This window comes from Oncorhynchus masou, chromosome 15 (genome assembly GCF_036934945.1).
Source record: "Oncorhynchus masou masou isolate Uvic2021 chromosome 15, UVic_Omas_1.1, whole genome shotgun sequence".
Lineage (NCBI taxonomy): Eukaryota > Metazoa > Chordata > Actinopteri > Salmoniformes > Salmonidae > Oncorhynchus > Oncorhynchus masou.
In genome coordinates this window covers 71,229,538-71,251,597 of record NC_088226.1, presented here as the reverse complement: position 1 = coordinate 71,251,597, position 22,060 = coordinate 71,229,538, and the positions used below count along the sequence as shown (strand labels likewise).

The window sequence follows — 22,060 nt, the reverse complement described above, 5'->3', positions numbered from 1 at the left end:
CTAGTAATATTATTTGACTGTTGTGCTATGCTATTCAGCGGTTGCAGACGGAAATGATCTCGCTACAGGGATTGGTAGCGTCAAGAAGTTAAGGACAACAAAGTCAAGGTATTGGAGTGGCCATCACAAAGCTCTTACCTCAATCATATAGATAATGTGTGGGCAGAACTGAAAAAAGCGTGTGCGAGCAAGGAGGCCTACAAACCTGACTCAGGTACACCAGCTCTGTCAGGAGGAATGGGCCAAAATTCACCCAACTTATTGTGGGAAGCTTGTGGAAGGCTACGGGAAACATTTGACCCAAGTTAAACAATGTAAAGGCAATGCTAACTAATACTAATTGAGTGTATGTAAACTTCTGACCCACTGGGAATGTGATGAAGGAAATACAAGCGGAAATAAATCACTCTACAATTATTCTGACATTTCACATTCTTAAAATAAAGTGGAGATCCTAACTGACCTAAAACAGAGAATTTTTACTAGGATTTAAATGTTTAAATGTATTTGGCGAAAGTGAATGTAAACTTCTGACAGCTGTATATACCACTAATACATTACCAAACAAACTCTTTAATCCCTCAACCCATCCCACCTATCACCATAGACCACCCCCTCGGCCCATCCCACCTATCACCATAGACCACCCCCTCGGCCCATCCCACCTATCACCACAGACCACCCCCTCGGCCCATCCCGCCTATGACCATAGACTGCCCTTGTTTGGTTTCCATGTGCCAAATATTTTTCAATTGTGCTGTGATATTTTACAAATAATTCTAATCGTATAGTATCCACAGATTGTGAGCTAAAGATGAAAACCTTTCCTACGACTATTATTATATTATTTATTGACTGACTGGCTTTCCAGATCGACCAAAACTGCTATTTGTGAGATTACATTTAATAAATTCATAGTTGATTATTTAGTTAATATGATATTAGAGAAGTGTTTTAATTTCCATATTTTATGGGTTTAGCTTCTGTTGCTAACTGGCTTGCTTGCTGTTTGGGGTTTTAGGCTGGGTTTCTGTACAGCACTTTGAGATATCAGCTGATGTAAGATAAATAAGTTTGATGAGAATGTTTTTCTGAAGCAAATCTCTTCTGACAGTGACATTTCTATTTTGTATTTATTATGGATCCCCATTAGTTCCTGCCAAGGCAGCAGCTACTCTTCCTGGGGTTTATTATGGAACCCCATTAGTTCCTGCCGAGGCAGCAGCTACTCTTCCTGGGGTTTATTATGGATCCCCATTAGTTCCTGCCAAGGCAGCAGCTACTCTTCCTGGGGTTTATTATGGATCCCCATTAGTTCCTGACAAGGCAGCAGCTATTCTTCCTGGGGTTTATTATGGATCCCCATTAGTTCCTGTCAAGGCAGCAGCTACTCTTCCTGGGGTTTATTATGGATCCCCATTAGTTCCTGCCAAGGCAGCAGCTACTCTCCCTGGGGTTTATTATGGATCCACATTAGTTCCTGCCAAGGCAGCAGCTACTCTTCCTAGGGTCCAGCAAAATGGAGACTGTTATACAATTTTAAAAACATTACAATAGTCACAGATTTAACAATCACACTCTATGTGCCCTCAGGCCCCTACTTCACCACTATCACATATCTACATTACAACATTCTTGAGTGTGTATATTGCGTATGTTATCATGTGTGTGTGTGTGTGTGCATGCATGTTTCTATGTTTGTGTTGCTTCACAGCCCCCTGTTCCATAAGGTGTACTTTTTATCTGTTTTTTAAATCTGACTCTCCTGCTGCATCAGTTACCTGATGTGGAATAGAGTTCCATGTAGTCACGGCTCTATGTAGTACTGTGGAATAGAGTTCCATGTAGTCATGGCTCTATGTAGTACTGTGGAATAGAGTTCCATGTAGTCACGGCTCTATGTAGTACTGTGGAATAGAGTTCCATGTAGTCACGGCTCTATGTAGTACTGTGGAATAGAGTTCCATGTAGTCACGGCTCTATGTAGTACTGTGGAATAGAGTTCCATGTAGTCATGGCTCTATGTAGTACTGTGGAATAGAGTTCCATGTAGTCACGGCTCTATGTAGTACTGTGGAATAGAGTTCCATGTAGTCACGGCTCTATGTAGTACTGTGGAATAGAGTTCCATGTAGTCACGGCTCTATGTAGTACTGTGGAATAGAGTTCCATGTAGTCATGGCTCTATGTAGTACTGTGGAATAGAGTTCCATGTAGTCACGGCTCTATGTAGTACTGTGGAATAGAGTTCCATGTAGTCACGGCTCTATGTAGTACTGTGGAATAGAGTTCCATGTAGTCACGGCTCTATGTAGTACTGTGGAATAGAGTTCCATGTAGTCATGGCTCTATGTAGTACTGTGGAATAGAGTTCCATGTAGTCACGGCTCTATGTAGTACTGTGGAATAGAGTTCCATGTAGTCACGGCTCTATGTAGTACTGTGGAATAGAGTTCCATGTAGTCACGGCTCTATGTAGTACTGTGGAATAGAGTTCCATGTAGTCATGGCTCTATGTAGTACTGTGGAATAGAGTTCCATGTAGTCTACTCTATGTAGTACTGTGGAATAGAGTTCCATGTAGTCACGGCTCTATGTAGTACTGTGGAATAGAGTTCCATGTAGTCACGGCTCTATGTAGTACTGTGGAATAGAGTTCCATGTAGTCACGGCTCTATGTAGTACTGTGGAATAGAGTTCCATGTAGTCACGGCTCTATGTAGTACTGTGGAATAGAGTTCCATGTAGTCACGGCTCTATGTAGTACTGTGGAATAGAGTTCCATGTAGTCACGGCTCTATGTAGTACTGTGGAATAGAGTTCCATGTAGTCACGGCTCTATGTAGTACTGTGGAATAGAGTTCCATGTAGTCACGGCTCTATGTCGTACTGTGGAATAGAGTTCCATGTAGTCACGGCTCTATGTCGTACTGTGAAATAGAGTTCCATGTAGTCACGGCTCTATGTCGTACTGTGGAATAGAGTTCCATGTAGTCACGGCTCTATGTAGTACTGTGGAATAGAGTTCCATGTAGTCACGGCTCTATGTAGTACTGTGGAATAGAGTTCCATGTAGTCACGGCTCTATGTAGTACTGTGGAATAGAGTTCCATGTAGTCACGGCTCTATGTAGTACTGTGGAATAGAGTTCCATGTAGTCACGGCTCTATGTAGTACTGTGGAATAGAGTTCCATGTAGTCACGGCTCTATGTCGTACTGTGAAATAGAGTTCCATGTAGTCACGGCTCTATGTCGTACTGTGGAATAGAGTTCCATGTAGTCACGGCTCTATGTAGTACTGTGGAATAGAGTTCCATGTAGTCACGGCTCTATGTAGTACTGTGGAATAGAGTTCCATGTAGTCACGGCTCTATGTAGTACTGTGGAATAGAGTTCCATGTAGTCACGGCTCTATGTAGTACTGTGGAATAGAGTTCCATGTAGTCACGGCTCTATGTAGTACTGTGGAATAGAGTTCCATGTAGTCACGGCTCTATGTAGTACTGTGGAATAGAGTTCCATGTAGTCACGGCTCTATGTAGTACTGTGGAATAGAGTTCCATGTAGTCACGGCTCTATGTAGTACTGTGGAATAGAGTTCCATGTAGTCACGGCTCTATGTAGTACTGTGGAATAGAGTTCCATGTAGTCATGGTACTGTGCTCCTCCCATAGTCTGTTCTGGACTTGAGGACAGTGAAGAGACCACTGGTGTCATGTCTTGTGGGGTATGCATGGGTGTCTGAGCTGTGTGACAGTAGTTTAGACAGACCTCTGGTGGATGTCTTGTGGGGTATGACTGGGTGTCTGAGCTGTGTGCCAGTAGTTTAGACAGACAGCTCGGTACATTCAACATGTCAATACCTCTCATAAATACAAGTAGTGATGAAGTCAATCTGTCCTCCACTTTGAGCCAGGAGAGATTGGCATGCATATTATTAATGGTAGCTCTCTGTGTACATCTAAGGGCCAGCCGTGCTGCCATGTTCTGAACCAATTGCAATTTCCTACGTCCCTCTTTGTAGCACCTGACCACACGGCTGAACAGTAGTCCAGGTGCGACAAAACTAGGGCCTGTAGGACCTGCCTTGTTGATAGTGTTGTTAAGAAGGTAGAAACTAGGGCCTGTAGGACCTGCCTTGTTGATAGTGTTGTTAAGAAGGTAGAAACTAGGGCCTGTAGGACCTGCCTTGTTGATAGTGTTGTTAAGAAGGTAGAAACTAGGGCCTGTAGGACCTGCCTTGTTGATAGTGTTGTTAAGAAGGTAGAAACTAGGGCCTGTAGGACCTGCCTTGTTGATAGTGTTGTTAAGAAGGTAGAAACTAGGGCCTGTAGGACCTGCCTTGTTGATAGTGTTGTTAAGAAGGTAGAAACTAGGGCCTGTAGGACCTGCCTTGCTGATAGTGTTGTTAAGAAGGTAGAAACTAGGGCCTGTAGGACCTGCCTTGCTGATAGTGTTGTTAAGAAGGTAGAAACTAGGGCCTGTAGGACCTGCCTTGCTGATAGTGTTGTTAAGAAGGTAGAAACTAGGGCCTGTAGGACCTGCCTTGTTGATAGTGTTGTTAAGAAGGTAGAAACTAGGGTCTGTAGGACCTTCCTTGTTGATAGTGTTGTTAAGAAGGTAGAAACTAGGGCCTTGTGGGAAATAGCTGAACTTTACTACGACTAGATATTGAACCTTTTAATTTATTATTATTATTATTATTTAAACCATTTTATTTTATTTTATTTATATGTTTAAAATGGCCGATGTTGAAGCAGTAGAACAGACTGACAGAATGGCTAAGAGCCCACTTTATAAAGTGTGAACACTCGCTTAGCCCCGGGTTAAAATCTCCCTTTGTACTCCAGCCGACAGTAGGCACTATGGACTACTTCAAAATGGAGATGGCCTCGATGCTCAGTGCTCTCACAGACGTCATAATGGGACAGACACAAAGAGTGATCTCTATCTAAGTCTATGATGTCTCTACCTCTCTCTGCTTGGCCAGGGTGGTCTCCAGTTCCTGCTCCCTCGTCTTCAGCTCCTCAGCAATCTTCTGTCTTCTGTCCCACTGTCTGATACTGTCCTTTAACGTGAAGTACAGTCACCATCATCAGCCATTAGTTAGGGCTGAAATAGTTAGGGCTGAAATAGTTAGGGCTGAAATAGTTGGGGCTGAAATAGTTGGGGCTGAAATAGTTGGGGCTGAAATAGTTGGGGCTGAAATACACCACACCGTGTTTTTCTGGGTCTACGGTGCCATTGGAGAACCGCTCACATTTAACCAATCAGTTAAGCCCAAATCGTAGTGACTGTAAAGTACCCTACACCTCGGTGGCAGTACGATTGGAGGAACGGGGCCAGAATTGGGGCGATATATGCCGAGGCAGGTGTAGCAAAGGAAATCGTCGTAGCAACCGAAGTAGATGCTGTGGTCCCGTCTATTGTAATCGGGGGGAGGGGGGGGGTGGCTGTGCAGCCGGTGAACAGAAGAGCAGCAACACTCTGCCGATTCTCAGAACGGAGCTTGTTTAATCTTAGACGAAAGTTGAATCAATATGTCTCGTACGATCGCTCAACGATTCATTAGTATTCTACTTAAACTGAATATGGTTACATAGTACAATGTCAGACTCTACTGTCGGACCAACAACACCACAGAATAAGAACATTTTATTGTAGATTTTTTTTTTACCATTCAGCACAATGTTCATGTGGCCTGAAGTCAACAGCTCGAAGCACTGAGCTTAGTATGATTCGTGTCGGTTTTGTTGCTAAACAACAACAACCCCGTCTACAGCCCAGCAGACTATTTACATTTACAGAGCGACATACAGTAGTGAGTGCATACATATTCATACATATTCATACTTTATTCGCAGACCAGATAGCTACCTGAGCGAGTCGTTTCTCTCTCTCCTCTCTGTTCTGACTCTCCATCTCCTCGTATATGGACCGAACCACCCTGTCGTGGTCACTCTCCCGTCTGAAACACAACAACACATTACAGTATGTTGGTAAGTATGTTATTAGTAAGTATGTTACTAGTAAGTATGTTACTAGTAAGTATGTTAGTAAGTATGTTAGTAAGTATGTTACTAGTAAGTATGTTAGTAAGTATGTTACTAGTAAGTATGTTAGTAAGTATGTTAGTAAGTATGTTAGTAAGTATGTTACTAGTAAGTATGTTACTAGTAAGTATGTTAGTAAGTATGTTACTAGTAAGTATGTTGGTAAGTATGTTATTAGTAAGTATGTTACTAGTAAGTATGTTAGTAAGTATGTTACTAGTAAGTATGTTAGTAAGTATGTTACTAGTAAGTATGTTAGTAAGTATGTTACTGGTAAGTATGTTAGTAAGTATGTTACTAGTAAGTATGTTAGTAAGTATGTTAGTAAGTATGTTAGTAAGTATGTTGGTAAGTATGTTACTAGTAAGTGTGTTAGTAAGTATGTTAGTAAGTATGTTAGTAAGTATGTTAGTAAGTATGTTAGTAAGTATGTTGGTAAGTATGTTAGTAAGTATGTTAGTAAGTATGTTGGTAAGTATGTTACTAGTAAGTGTGTTAGTAAGTATGTTAGTAAGTATGTTAGTAAGTATGTTAGTAAGTATGTTAGTAAGTATGTTACTAGTAAGTATGTTACTAGTAAGTATGTTACTAGTAATTATGTTGGTAAGTATGTTATTAGTAAGTATGTTACTAGTAAGTATGTTGGTAAGTATGTTATTAGTAAGTATGTTACTAGTAAGTATGTTGGTAAGTATGTTACTAGTAAGTATGTTACTAGTAAGTATGTTACTAGTAAGTGTGTTACTAGTAAGTGTGTTACTAGTAAGTATGTTGGTAAGTATGTTATTAGTAAGTATGTTACTAGTAAGTATGTTAGTAAGTATGTTGGTAAGTATGTTAGTAAGTATGTTGGTAAGTATGTTACTAGTAAGTATGTTAGTAAGTATGTTACTAGTAAGTATGTTAGTAAGTATGTTGGTAAGTATGTTAGTAAGTATGTTACTAGTAAGTATGTTAGTAAGTATGTTAGTAAGTATGTTACTAGTAAGTATGTTAGTAAGTATGTTGGTAAGTATGTTAGTAAGTATGTTATTAGTAAGTATGTTACTAGTAAGTATGTTGGTAAGTATGTTATTAGTAAGTATGTTACTAGTAAGTATGTTGGTAAGTATGTTATTAGTAAGTATGTTACTAGTAAGTATGTTGGTAAGTATGTTACTAGTAAGTATGTTAGTAAGTATGTTAGTAAGTATGTTGGTAAGTATGTTACTAGTAAGTATGTTACTAGTAAGTGTGTTACTAGTAAGTGTGTTACTAGTAAGTATGTTGGTAAGTATGTTATTAGTAAGTATGTTATTAGTAAGTATGTTACTAGTAAGTATGTTGGTAAGTATGTTATTAGTAAGTATGTTACTAGTAAGTATGTTGGTAAGTATGTTACTAGTAAGTATGTTACTAGTAAGTATGTTACTAGTAAGTGTGTTACTAGTAAGTATGTTGGTAAGTATGTTACTAGTAAGTATGTTGGTAAGTATGTTATTAGTAAGTATGTTATTAGTAAGTATGTTATTAGTAAGTATGTTATTAGTAAGTATGTTATTAGTAAGTATGTTGGTAAGTATGTTATTAGTAAGTATGTTACTAGTAAGTATGTTATTAGTAAGTATGTTACTAGTAAGTATGTTATTAGTAAGTATGTTGGTAAGTATGTTTTTGGTAAGTATGTTACTAGTAAGTATGTTACTAGTAAGTATGTTGGTAAGTATGTTACTAGTAAGTATGTTACTAGTAAGTGTGTTACTAGTAAGTGTGTTACTAGTAAGTATGTTGGTAAGTATGTTATTAGTAAGTATGTTATTAGTAAGTATGTTACTAGTAAGTATGTTGGTAAGTATGTTATTAGTAAGTATGTTACTAGTAAGTATGTTGGTAAGTATGTTACTAGTAAGTATGTTACTAGTAAGTATGTTACTAGTAAGTGTGTTACTAGTTCGCAGTAAGTATGTTATTAGTAAGTATGTTATTAGTAAGTATGTTATTAGTAAGTATGTTATTAGTAAGTATGTTATTAGTAAGTATGTTGGTAAGTATGTTATTAGTAAGTATGTTACTAGTAAGTATGTTGGTAAGTATGTTATTAGTAAGTATGTTACTAGTAAGTATGTTATTAGTAAGTATGTTGGTAAGTATGTTTTTGGTAAGTATGTTACTAGTAAGTATGTTGGTAAGTATGTTACTAGTAAGTATGTTACTAGTAAGTATGTTACTAGTAAGTATGTTACTAGTAAGTGTGTTACTAGTAAGTGTGTTACTAGTAAGTATGTTGGTAAGTATGTTATTAGTAAGTATGTTACTAGTAAGTATGTTGGTAAGTATGTTAGTAAGTATGTTAATAGTAAGTATGTTGGTAAGTATGTTATTAGTAAGTATGTTACTAGTAAGTATGTTATTAGTAAGTATGTTATTAGTAAGTATGTTACTAGTAAGTATTTTAGTAAGTATGTTAGTAAGTATGTTGGTAAGTATGTTATTAGTAAGTGTGTTACTAGTAAGTATGTTATTAGTAAGTATGTTATTAGTAAGTATGTTACTAGTAAGTATGTTATTAGTAAGTATGTTACTAGTAATTATGTTGGTAAGTATGTTAGTAAGTATGTTAATAGTAAGTATGTTGGTAAGTATGTTATTAGTAAGTATGTTGGTAAGTATGTTACTAGTAAGTATGTTGGTAAGTATGTTACTAGTAAGTATGTTGGTAAGTATGTTACTAGTAAGTATGTTGGTAAGTATGTTACTAGTAAGTATGTTACTAGTAAGTATGTTGGTAAGTATGTTATTAGTAAGTATGTTACTAGTAAGTATGTTATTAGTAAGTATGTTACTAGTAATTATGTTGGTAAGTATGTTATTAGTAAGTATGTTACTAGTAAGTATGTTATTAGTAAGTATGTTGGTGTTTACTGCTCCACCTCACCAGCTGTGTGAATTGACAGTCATGTGAATGAATGATATGATGAGAGAATAGAGACCTGCGTAGAGCCAGTTCCAAACTGTCTCTCTCCCTCAGTGAGTCTTGTAGATGAGACACAGCGTGGACTAGGACATCCTCCAGGATAGAGAGCAGCTCTGGTCTGTCTCTCTGGAGAGCACACCACAGGGTACCCAGCTCGCACTGACTGGCATGAAGACACACAATACAGCAGGTTACAGGGTTACACACACACACACAGCACAACTTAACTATTTTACAGGAAGCTAGAATCCAAATATTGGTTGCGAATATAAAACGTTGGCCGAACTCTCTCCAAAACGATTCATCGGGTCTTCCTTGGAACAATGTAGTGTCGTCACTCACTCTTTGAAGAGTTTGTCAGCTCCCAGCTCCGTCAGTATCTGAATAAATCGGAGTTCTTCTAGGTCTTCGTTTTCCTCAGTCTCTGTCTGCCTTTTCTCTGTGCTCTCCTCCACCCCCATCAACTCCCCTGCTATCAGTCAGACAGACAGACAGACAGACAGACAGACAGACAGACAGACAGACAGACAGACAGACAGACAGACAGACAGACAGACAGACAGACAGACAGACAGACAGGAGAAAATGTGTCAATAGTAAGTATGGTAGTGGTCAAAGGTCCAGCATGTCATGAAATGAGTGAGCGGTACACACCAAGGCCCATGTTAAACTCGACAGGAGTTAGGAATCCGTTTCTGTCTCTGTCCAGACTCTCAAAAACAGACTCCAGCTGTTCTGGGGAGAGAGGTAACTCCCCCTGCAGTCTCTGAGAGGAGAGAAGAGGAGGGGGAGAAGAGGGGGAGAGAGGAGGGGGGAGAGGGGAGAAGAGGAGGGGGAGGAGGAGGGGGAGAGGGGAGAAGAGGAGGGGGAGAAGAGCGGGGGGGAGAGAGAGGAGAGAAGAGGAGGGGGAGAAGAGGGGGGGGAGAGAGAGGAGATGGGAGAAGAAGATAGAAGAGGAGGGAGGGAGAGAAGAGAAGAAGACAGAAGAAGAGGGGGAGAGAGGAGGGGGGAGAGGGGAGAAGAGGAGGGGGAGAAGAGGGGGGGAGAGAGAGAGAGAGGACATGGGAGAAGAAGATAGAAGAGGAGGGACGCAGAGAAGAGAAGAAGACAGAAGAAGAGGGGGACAAGAGAATAGTGGGAGAGAGAAGGAGGGAGAGAGAGAGGAAAGGTGAGAAGACGAGAGATTAAAGGTTTTATAAATATGTTTATTGTGTTATAATATATTATGTACGTGTTTATGTTTAAAGCGTTCTGAATCTCAATCCACTGGACTCACGAACCTGCATATCTCTCTTGGTGATGAAGCCTTTTCCTTCTTTATCACAGAGAACAAACAGCTCTTTGGCCTTCCCCATGGTCTCTGGCTGCAGCATCCCGGACACCCCTTCCTTGAAGCTAGGTGACCCCCCATGGCCGCGCACCCCTACCCCCCTGCCACCCGGCCTGAGACTGCCACATCCACCTGGCGTTGACAAGATCCGCTGTCTGCGGCTGCATGGGGATGCAGTTACACTTCCCTCACCTGTCAACACCTCCCCGTCCTTCAACCAGCTAGACATCACTGGAGGGGGGCGGGGGGAGATGGATGGAGAGGAGAGGGGCGGGGGGGGAGATGGATGGAGAGAGGAGGGGGCGAGAGATGGATGGAGAGAGGAGGGGGGAGAGAGATGGATGGAGAGAGGAGGGGGTAGGGGAGAGAGAGATGGATGGAGAGGGGAGGGGGGAGAGAGATGGATGGAGAGGGGAGGGGGTAGGGGAGAGAGAGATGGATAGAGAGGAGAGGGGGAGGGGGGAGAGAGATGGATGGAGAGGAGAGGGGCGGGGGAGAGAGAGATGGATGGAGAGGAGGGGGGCGGGGGGAGAGAGAGAGATGGATGGAGAGGAGGGGGCGGGGGGAGAGATATGGATGGAGAGGAGGGGGGGGGGGGGAGAGATGGATGGAGAGGGAGGGGGCGGGGGGAGAGATGGATGGAGAGGAGGGGGCGGGGGGAGAGATGGATGGAGAGGAGGGGGGGCGGGGGGAGAGATGGATGGAGAGGAGGGGGGCGGGGGAGAGATGGATGGAGAGGAGGGGGCGGGGGGGGGAGAGATGGATGGAGAGGAGGGGAGCGGGGGAGAGATGGATGGAGAGGAGGGGGGCGGGGGAGAGATGGATGGAGAGGAGGGGGCCGGGGGGGAGATGGATGGAGAGGAGGGTGGCGGGGGGGAGATGGATGGAGAGGAGGGGGCGGGGGGGAGATGGATGGAGGAGGGTGGCGGGGGGGAGATGGATGGAGAGGGAGGGGGCGGGGGGGGGGCGGGGGGAGATGGATGGAGAGGGGGGCGGGGGGGGAGATGGATGAGAGGAGTGGGGCGGGGGGAGATGGATGGAGAGGAGGGGGCGGGGGAGAGATGGAGGGGGGCGGGGCAGTGGGAGACGGAGAGGAAGGGGGCGGGGCAGTGGGAGACAGAGAGAGGAAGGGGGCGGGGCAGTGGGAGACAGAGAGAGGAAGGGGGTGGGTCAGTGGGAGACAGAGAGAGGAAGGAGGCGGGTCAGTGGGAGACAGAGAGAGGAGGGGGGCGGGGCAGTGGGAGACAGAGAGAGGAAGGGGGCGGGGCAGTGGGAGACAGAGAGAGGAAGGGGGCGGGGCAGTGGGAGACAGAGAGAGGAAGGGGGCGGGGCAGTGGGAGACAGAGAGAGGAAGGGGGGCGGGGCAGTGGGAGACAGAGAGAGGAAGGGGGCGGGGCAGTGGGAGACAGAGGGGAAGGGGGCGGGGCAGTGGGAGACAGAGAGAGATGTTATGCTTCATATGGTGTCTAATCTATTAAAAACAACAGTCTCAACAAGTCATGTGACGTCAGTCAATCATCAATTCATTATCCCACACAGCAACAACAAAAAACTGCCAGACGAACTTTCTAGTAATTATAATTGTTGAGTTTATATAAGCAGCTATGAAATTTCTAGTAATTATATTGTAGTGTTTATATAAACTGCTAGATGATCTTCCTAGTAATTAAATTGTAGTGTTTATATAAGCTGCTAGATGATCTTCCTCGTAATTATATTGTTGTTTATATAAATTGTTAGATTAACTTTCTAGTAATTATATTGTAGTGTTTATTTTAGCTGTTCAGAAAAAAAAAAGACAGGAACTGGTAACACAGCTCAGTTACACAACCACCTCTCACTAATCTCCTTCAAGCTTTCCTTTGTGTGTGTATCATGTCTTCTCTTTTCAGTGTTTACTAAGAATCCTGTCAGTTCAGAATCCTGTGGCAGCTCTGTTTACATTAACTGAAGGGTAGCCAACCTGGCCATGCAAATACTCCCTTGTTAAACATTACAGGACAGACCACACATAGTAAAAGTGTTTGTATCTTGAGCTACTTCAACAGGTGCTTGTCATGTCATGGGTCCGTATTGATAAAAGCGTCTCAGTGTAGCAGTAGCTGGTCTTAGGATCAATGATTTGAAGTGGATTTAACAAGTGACATCGATAACATTTACATTTACATTTATGTCATTTAGAAAGACAGGTCTTATTAGAGCGACTTACAAATTGGTAAGGGGTTATAGCTTTAACCTGGATTCACCTGGTCAGTCTGTGTCATGGAAAGAGCAGGTGTTCTTAATGTTTTGTATATTCAATGTGATAGATTATATATATATGCATATAAACTTATTCCATGTTTTCTTGTTGTTACAGTCTGAAATCAAAAAAAATAATTTTTAAATAAAAAATCTTCACCTGTCTACACACAATACCCCATAATGACAAAGTGAAAACATGTTTTTAAGGAATTTTTGCTCATTTATTGTAAATTAAATACATGAATATCTAATTTACATAAGTATTCACATCCGGGAGTCAATACTGTAGAAGCACATCCAACTTCGCGGCAACAGTTTGGGGACCATTTCCTGTTTCAGTTTATTAGGTACACCCATCTAGTAACGTGTCGGACCCCCCTTTTGCCTCCAGAACAGCCTGAATTCTTAGGGGCATGGAAACGTTGCTCAATCGGTATAAAGGGACCGAACGTGTGCCAGGAAAACATTTTCCCCACACCGTTACACCCCCGCCACGAACCTGTACCGTTGACACCAGGCAGGACGGGTCCATGGACTCATGCTACCTACGGCAAATCCCGACTCTCCCATCAGCATGACTTAACAGGAACTGGGATTTGTCGAAAACAAGGTCATATTTTTCCACTCCTCAATTTTCCAGTAATCGCATCCCCACCGGACCTCTGCTGCGTTCCCGAGATGCCGTTCCGCATCACTGTTGTGCTTCACAGTTATTGGCACAATTTTTTTTTGAATTTTCCTTCGACCTCTCATCAACAGTTATTTTGTTTGCCGCACCATTCTCGGGGGAAAACCCTAGACACCGTCGTGCCTGAAAAAAGCGAGAGGCCGGTCGTTTCTTAGATCCTGGAACCGGAGATCACACCACACTCATTCGCGTAGGTCGTTTTGACCATTCTAACACTCCATGGAACAGTAACTGAATGACTTGATGCCTGATTTAATATATATATGTTCCTGCAACCAGCAACCTTGGACCTCCTATGTGGACAAAACATAACATTTTCATTCACGAAAATGGTTTGCTCCTACAGACAATGATCTAGATAGATAGATAGATAGATAGATAGATAGATAGATAGATAGATAGATAGATAGATAGATAGATAGCCACGTTACTCATTGTCTGTAGGAGCAAACCATTTTCGTGAACTGGATAGTGTACCTAATAAACTGTCCGCTCACTGAACATCTGTACACTGAGTGTACAAGAATTACAAACGCCTGATCTTTCCATGACATAGAATGACCAGGTGAAAGCTAAGATTCCCGATTGTTAAATCCACTTTAAAATCGGTGTAGATGAAGGGGAAGAAAGAGGTGAAATAAATATTTTTAAGCTTTTTAAGACAATTGGATTGTGTATGTCTGGCATTCGGAGGCTGAATGGGCAAAACAAAAGATTGAAGTGCCTTTGAACGGGGTATGGTAGAGTTTCCCGTGTGTATCAAGAATGGTTCACCACCCAAAGGACATCCAGCCAACTGTGGGAAGCATTTTGAGTCAACATGGACCAGCATCCCTGTGGAACGCTTTCGGCACCTTGTAGAGTCAACATGGACCAGCATCCCTGTGGAACGCTTTCGACACCTTGTAGAGTCAACATGGGCCAGCATCCCTGTGGAACGCTTTCGACACCTTGTAGAGTCAACATGGACCAGCATCCCTGTGGAACGCTTTCGACACCTTGTAGAGTCAACATGGACCAGCATCCCTGTGGAACGCTTTCGGCACCTTGTAGAGTCAACATGGACCAGCATCCCTGTGGAACGCTTTCGACACCTTGTAGAGTCCACATGGGCCAGCATCCCTGTGGAACGCTTTCGGCACCTTGTAGAGTCAACATGGACCAGCATCCCTGTGGAACGCTTTCGACACCTTGTAGAGTCAACATGGACCAGCATCCCTGTGGAACGCTTTCGACACCTTGTAGAGTCAACATGGGCCAGCATCCCTGTGGAACGCTTTCGGCACCTTGTAGAGTCAACATGGGCCAGCATCCCTGTGGAACGCTTTCGACACCTTGTAGAGTCAACATGGACCAGCATCCCTGTGGAACGCTTTCGGCACCTTGTAGAGTCAACATGGGCCAACATCCCTGTGGAAAGCTTTCGGCACCTTGTAGAGTCAACATGGACCAGCATCCCTGTGGAACGCTTTCGGCACCTTGTAGAGTCCACATGGGCCAGCATCCCTGTGGAACGCTTTCGGCACCTTGTAGAGTCAACATGGACCAGCATCCCTGTGGAACGCTTTCGGCACCTTGTAGAGTCCACATGGGCCAGCATCCCTTGGAACGCTTTCGGCACCTTGTAGAGTCAACATGGGCCAGCATCCCTGTGGAACGCTTTCGGCACCTTGTAGAGTCCACATGGGCCAGCATCCCTGTGGAACGCTTTCGGCACCTTGTAGAGTCAACATGGACCAGCATCCCTGTGGAACGCTTTCGGCACCTTGTAGAGTCAACATGGACCAGCATCCCTGTGGAACGCTTTCGGCACCTTGTAGAGTCCACATGGGCCAGCATCCCTGTGGAACGCTTTCGGCACCTTGTAGAGTCCACATGGGCCAGCATCCCTGTGGAACGCTTTCGGCACCTTGTAGAGTCAACATGGGTCAGCATCCCTGTGGAACGCTTTCGGCACCTTGTAGAGTCAACATGGGCCAGCATCCCTGTGGAACGCTTTCGACACCTTGTAGAGTCAACATGGGTCAGCATCCCTGTGGAACGCTTTCGGCACCTTGTAGAGTCCATGACCCAACGAACTGAGGCTGTTCTGAGGGCAAAAGGTGGGGTTCAACTCAATATTTGGATGGTGTTCATAATGTTTTGTACACTCGCAAAATGACTTGTTGACTGTTCTAATGATGTAACCCGTTTATAATAGCACACCTCCTCAGGCCTTATTGCTTAAGTAACCCATTTGTAAATTGTGTAACCCAAACATGATCATTGACTTTTAATTTCTTAGGCTAAGGCTACGCCTAGAACACTACGCCTAGAACACTACGCCTAGATCACTAAAATTCAAAAGTGTCCTTGTCTCCTACATTGAACCACTAGTGTAGAATGTAATGTGTGTGTGTGTGTGTGTGTGTGTGTGTGTGTGTGTGTGTGTGTGTGTGTGTGTGTGTGTGTGTGTGTGTGTGTGTGTGTGTGTGTGTGTGTGTGTGTGTGTGTGTGTGTGTGTGTGTGTTTGTGTGTGTGTGTGTACTGTGTAACCTCCGTCCTGCAGAAGTGAAGAACCCATCTGCTCCATGTGTTATCAAACAGTAAACAGCCCGAGGGACATTGCGATGGCATTTCCAGAGAAACAAATAAATTGGTTCACTATCAGGTTACAGCTTGACCTTTGGCGGGGGAAGAAGTGAAGGAGAGCAGACTATTAGGATGCACACCCTTATATATCTGTGCTTTGAGCTTTTCCTGGGCTTTATTAATGGAACAAGAGAATAGTCCCCCCAAAAAACTGCAAACCCTGAACCATCTGTCACTCCTGCAGGCGAGAGCAGAAACGCTGAATGCATTTCACAGATGTTCTAATAGTACCTGAACCCAGGTCGGCCCTCCACTGAGCACCAGGATATAAATAATACTCACCAGGATGGTGTCATGTGATGATAACCCTTGTCTGTCTGTCTGCCTGTGCGTGCGTCTGTCTGTCTGTCTGTGCGTGCGCCTGTCTGTCAGGCTGTGCGTCTGTCTGTCTGTCTGTGCGCCTGTCTGTCTGTCTGTGTGTGCGCCTGTCTGTCTGTCTGTGTGTGCGCCTGTCTGTCTGTCTGTCTGTGTGTGCGCCTGTCTGTCTGTCTGTCTGTGCGCCTGTCTGTCTGTCTGTCTGTGCGCCTGTCTGTCTGTGCGCCTGTCTGTCTGTCTGTCTGTCTGTGCGTCTGTCTGTCTGTCTGTCTGTCTGTGTGTGCATCTGTCTGTGTTGTCTGTCTGTGTGTGCATCTGTCTGTGTGTCTGTCTGTGTGTGCATCTGTCTGTCTGTGTGTGTATCTGTCTGTGTGTCTGTCTGTGTGTGCATCTGTCTGTCTGTGTGGCCATCAGGTGGCCAGGGGAAAGGGACATGCAAATGATGCATTTGCAGTGGTTTTGCATTGACATAACCATTACGATTGCCTGCGATTATTATGTGGTAGAGAGATATGGTAGAATTAATGGAATCAGAATATATATATTAGGAGACCAATAGACCTAGGCATCAATGATTATACAGTGATTTCAGCCAAAACTTATTCAAATTAAACTATTTATTTTCACATTTTCTAACCGAAACTTCCAACTTGAAAAAAATAGTTAAAAAAAAAATATATTCTATATAATATATAATTCAAAGTTACCCTATTAGATAGATGATGAGAGGAGGCGATAGGTGGGAAATAATTTTATATTTTTAATTCTATATAAATATATAATTCAAAGTTACCCTATTAGATACAATTCCACCAAAAACAGAATCCATTAAAATACTTGTGAGTTCTGTGTTGTTTACCATTGAGCAGATAAACTGGTATGATACTGCAGACGAGAATAACATGCATCTCCAAAATGACTGTTTAAAGATAATACCATAATATGCACCACACATTAACACATTATTCTGAGCACATTGAGAGATATTTGATGATACCACATGAAGTATTTGGAAATATATAAAAACGACTAAAAACATGAACCATATAAATTACTAAAAGTGTTTTTTTTTTAATGAAATATATAAAACTACTAAAACATGAAATATATAAAACTACTAAAACATGAAATATATAAACTACTAAAACATGAAATATATAAAACTACTAAAACATGAAATATATAAAACTACTAAAACATGAAATATATAAACTACTAAAAGATTAAATATATAAACTACTAAAACATGAAATATATAAACTCCTAAAAACAACTCTCTGCCATGAATAACACCAGCCAGGTCTGATAAGTGTCTCACTGTATGGATGGAAGATCTATAGAAGTGCATGTAAACTAACTGTACTAAAACCATATACAACGTAAAACAAAACACCTTTACTAAAATACCAGCTTTAGAACGTAGATGGCTTTGTTAAAGACTTTGTATGGCTCATTCATAAATAAGAATAAAGTAAGAATAAAATACATATTTTTAATTCAGTTTGTTTCTTAAATCCAAAACTGTTCCACCTCAAGCCGTAGTTAATGAATAACTACAGAAAGCAATGTACAGTAAGTAGTTAGGGAAACCTGGTCCACTGTGAAGCTATGTATTATTAAAAAGCTGAACAGTAGGCGTATAAGTTCATTATCACATCAACTAAAACAAAACACATTTATATTATGACCCTGACAGTGCAGAATTTAATATGTAATGGTCGTAAGATATAATACTCGTAACATACTCGTTTTGAAGCGTCCGACTCACCTCTCCGATACTTGTCCCAGGTGTCAACCTCCTGTGTGTTCACCGGGGGACTTTAAACTTTCCCTGCAAGTCACAGGAGGGCGCATTGGAACCTGTTGGTGTTACCGTAAAGTTCCGTGAAGCACAGACGAAAGAGGAAGCGAGACATCCCACTCCCTCGTGTTTTCTTGTTTCAATGGAAGATAATCAACTAAGTAGACCAGAACCAGCTGCAATCGAATTGGCGTCTATGGTAGAGCCACCCATTTAAGTAGACAGGAACTGATCTTTTTTTTTTCTCTAAATGTTAATTTATCCGCAATCTTTGGTGTAGATAAGCAAACATGAAGTACGCGAAAGGACTATGGATATTTTATCAATTAGGAGGAACTCACCTCCTGCGACCTCTCTCCTCCGTCCTCACTTTCTCGCCTCCTTTTGATAAGGGTCAAATGGAGAGAATGTGGATGGAATTGCGCTCGTTTGAAATGAGACGGCACTATTCCACTCGTGCGTCATTAGGCAAATGACGTATACAAGGGTGGATTCCCTCCAAAATATTTGTAATACATTTTAAAGCTACACCAATAAGTAGCATGGTGTTTCTTAGACGTGTGGATGGTTTTCTCTTCCAACAATACAACAGCTGATTCAAATGGGGCTCACCAAAAAGTGGCTATCAAGGAGGGAGGAGGACCTTACTTAGTTTGCCTACTAAGGAATGTATATAGCTCTGTGATTGACACGCTCCTCGACCAATTATAGGTTTCCGGGTCACGGAGGAGAGAGGGTCATGGCTAGGAATACCGAATTTGTCAAAGTGCCGTTATAGTCCGGTCTTTTCCAGGTGCGCCGATACTGTAGAGTTGTCTCAGGAATAATATTTTACTAGCCTGAAAGCTTTTGAAGACCATCTGAAGCATTATAAACAGGAAACAAGGACCACATTTGTGGTAAACAAAAAGGATAAAGCGTCTGGACAGAAGGGTGAATTCGAATTCATTCAAGGAGCATTATTAATCTAGGTCGTTAGCAGTGGAGGCTCCTCAGAGGAGGACGGGGAGAACCATCCTCTTCAGTGATTTATCATAAAAATAAAAATACTGAAACATTAAAAGTCATAATTTTTTAGATAAATCTATACAAAATATTTACATCACCAAATAACTGATTAAAACACATTATTTTGCAGTGAAAGTCTACTGTAGCCTCAACAGCACTCTATAGTGTAGCACCATGGTGTAGCTGGAGGACAGCTAGCTTCCATCCTCCTCTGGGAACATTGACCTCAATACAAAACCTAGGAGGCTCATGGTTCTCACACCCTTCCATAGACTTACACAGTAATTGTGCCAACTTCCAGAGGATGTCCTCCAACCTATCAGAGCTCTTGCAGCATGAACTGACGTCTTGCCCACCCAATCAAAGGATCCGATAATGAATCGAGTACTGAAAGCATAAACTACAGCTAGCTAGCACTGCATTACATGAAATATGGTGAGTAGTTGACTCAAAGAGAGAGAAAGACAATGGTAGAACAGATTTTAACAAATTAATTTCTTCAAAAATGAAGGAGGAGCAAGAGAGAGAGCTTGATTTCGTTTTTTTTTTTCACTTCCACTTACTTACAAATGCAGCTAGCTAGTTTAGCCTACTCAAACACCCTGCTCAAACAAAGGGATGCTATGTTAGCTAGCTGGCTATAACAGAGGGATGCTATGTTAGCTAGCTGGCTATAACAGAGGGATGCTATGTTAGCTAGCTGGCTATAACAGAGGGATGCTATGTTAGCAACTGGCTATAACAGAGGGATAAATGTTAGCTAGCTGGCTATAACAGAGGGATGCTATGTTAGCTAGCTGGCTATAACAGAGGGATGCTATGTTAGCTAGCTGGCTATAACAGAGGGATGCTATGTTAGCTAGCTGGCTATAACAGAGGGATGCTATGTTAGCCAACTCTCTGTGACTCTCCGACATGGGAACTCTTCCAAGTCGTGGTAAGCTTTTGGTTTTACAAAATGTATTTCCACAGGGGCCCGCCTGTGAAACTGCTAAACTGATTACTACACTGTAAGGCATCATTACTATGTTGACTATGACGTTACTTTAGCTAATATGGTGAGCTAGCTGCGGTCATGATATGAAGGCTTAGCTTGGAAAGGTTTTTGTTGCCTGGTCTCAGACAGCTGATGTGTTGTACATTGAAGTCCACAAGCGAAGTGGAGGGAAAGGGTGAGAGGAGGAGAGAGCGTTGATGCTAGAAGGAATACAAGTGTGGAGGTGGCAGGTAGCCTAGTGGTTAGAGTGTAGAGGTGGCAGGTAGCCTAGTGGTTAGAGTGTAGGGGCGGCAGGTAGTCTAGTGGTTAGAGTGTAGGGGCGGCAGGTAGTCTAGTGGTTAGAGTGTAGAGGTGGCAGGTAGCCAGTGGCCTAGTGGTTAGAGTGGTTAGAGGTGGCAGGGTAGCCTAGTGGTTGGTTAGGGAGCCTAGTGGTTAGAGTGTAGGGGTGGCAGGTAGCCTAGTGGTTAGAGTGTAGGGGTGGCAGGGTAGCCTAGTGGTTAGAGTGTAGGGGCAGGGTAGAGAGTGTGCCTAGTGGTTAGGGAGGGGGCAGGGTAGCCTAGTGGTTAGGTTAGGGTGGCAGGGTAGCCTAGTGGGTGTAGGGGTGGCAGGGTAGCCTAGTGGTTAGAGTGTAGGGGTGGCAGGGTAGCCTAGTGGTTAGAGTGTAGTGGTTAGAGTGGTGGCAGGGTAGCCTAGTGGTTAGGTTAGGGGCGGCAGGGTAGCCTAGTGGTTAGGTAGGGGCAGGGTAGCCTAGTGGTTAGAGTGGTTAGCAGGGTAGCCTAGTGGTTAGAGTGTAGAGGTGGCAGGGTAGCCTAGTGGTTAGAGTGTAGGGGCGGCAGGGTAGCCTAGTGGTTAGAGTGTAGGGGGGCAGGGTAGCCTAGTGGTTAGAGTGTAGGGGCGGCAGGGTAGCCTAGTGGTTAGAGTGTAGGGGCGGCAGGGTAGCCTAGTGGTTAGAGTGGTTAGAGTGGTTAGAGTGAGGGCGGCAGGGTAGCCTAGTGGTTAGAGTGTAGGGGCGGCAGGGTAGCCTAGTGGTTAGAGTGTAGGGGTGGCAGGGTAGCCTAGTGGTTAGAGTGTAGGGGCGGCAGGGTAGCCTAGTGGTTAGATTGTAGGGGCGGCAGGGTAGCCTAGTGGTTAGAGTGTAGGGGCGGCAGGGTAGCCTAGTGGTTAGAGGTAGAGGCGGCAGGGTAGCCTAGTGGTTAGAGTGTAGGGGTGGCAGGGTAGCCGGCAGGGTAGCCTAGTGGTTAGAGTGTAGGGGCGGCAGGGTAGCCTAGTGGTTAGAGTGTAGGGGCGTCAGGGTAGCCTAGTGGTTAGAGTGTAGGGCGTCAGGGTAGCCTAGTGGTTGGTAGGGCGGCAGGGTAGCCTAGTGGTTAGAGAGGGGCGGCAGGGTAGCCTAGTGGTTAGAGTGTAGGGGTGGCAGGGTAGCCTAGTGGTTAGAGTGTAGGGGCGGCAGGGTAGCCTAGTGGTTAGAGTAGGGGCGGCAGGGTAGCCTAGTGGTTAGAGCAGGGTAGCCTAGTGGTTAGAGTGTAGAGGGGCAGGGTAGCCTAGTGGTTAGAGTGTAGGGGGGCAGGGTAGCCTAGTGGTTAGAGTGTAGGGGGGCAGGGTAGCCTAGTGGTGAGAGTGTAGGGGCGGCAGGGTAGCCTAGTGGTTAGAGTGTAGGGGTGGCAGGGTAGCCTAGTGGTTAGAGTGTAGGGCGGCAGGGTAGCCTAGTGGTGAGAGTGTAGGGGCGGCAGGGTAGCCTAGTGGTGAGAGTGTAGAGGTGGCAGGGTAGCCTAGTGGTGAGAGTGTAGAGGCGGCAGGGTAGCCTAGTGGTTAGAGTGTAGAGGTGGCAGGGTAGCCTAGTGGTTAGAGTGTAGAGGTGGCAGGGTAGCCTAGTGGTTAGAGTGTAGAGGGCGGCAAGGTAGCCTAGTGGTTAGAGTGTAGAGGTGGCAGGGTAGCCTAGTGGTTAGAGTGTAGGGGCGGAGGCAGAGTGTAGGTAGCCTAGTGGTTAGACCTAGTGGTGGCAGGGTAGCCTAGTGGTTAGAGTGTAGAGGTGGCAGGGTAGA

The 22,060-nt window shown here is 43.8% G+C and overlaps 1 protein-coding gene across 10 annotated transcripts in view; it reads right to left on the bottom strand.

Annotated features, from left to right (window-relative positions):
• Positions 1-18,616, bottom strand: part of cracr2b (calcium release activated channel regulator 2B) — a 50,468-nt gene extending 31,852 nt beyond the window's left edge. For 4 of the 10 annotated variants that reach the window (XR_010458049.1, XM_064990181.1, XM_064990184.1 and 1 more), the window contains exons 1-9: positions 18,358-18,616; positions 17,984-18,075; positions 15,805-15,932; positions 10,288-10,568; positions 9,662-9,773; positions 9,350-9,479; positions 9,024-9,170; positions 5,879-5,969; positions 4,974-5,069 (exon numbers count right to left, since the gene is read on the bottom strand). Coding sequence is in view for 9 of the 10 variants with exons in the window: in XM_064990181.1 (XP_064846253.1) it covers positions 4,974-5,069; positions 5,879-5,969; positions 9,024-9,170; positions 9,350-9,479; positions 9,662-9,773; positions 10,288-10,568; positions 15,805-15,841 (894 nt within the window). In the remaining variant the exon portion in view is untranslated. Of the gene's footprint in view, positions 1-4,973; positions 5,070-5,878; positions 5,970-9,023; positions 9,171-9,349; positions 9,480-9,661; positions 9,774-10,287; positions 10,569-15,804; positions 15,933-17,960; positions 18,076-18,357 lie in introns of those variants that run through there. The other 6 variants (XM_064990183.1, XM_064990185.1, XM_064990182.1 and 3 more) reach the window with 5 other exon arrangements.
• Between the last annotated feature and the right edge of the window lie 3,444 nt (positions 18,617-22,060).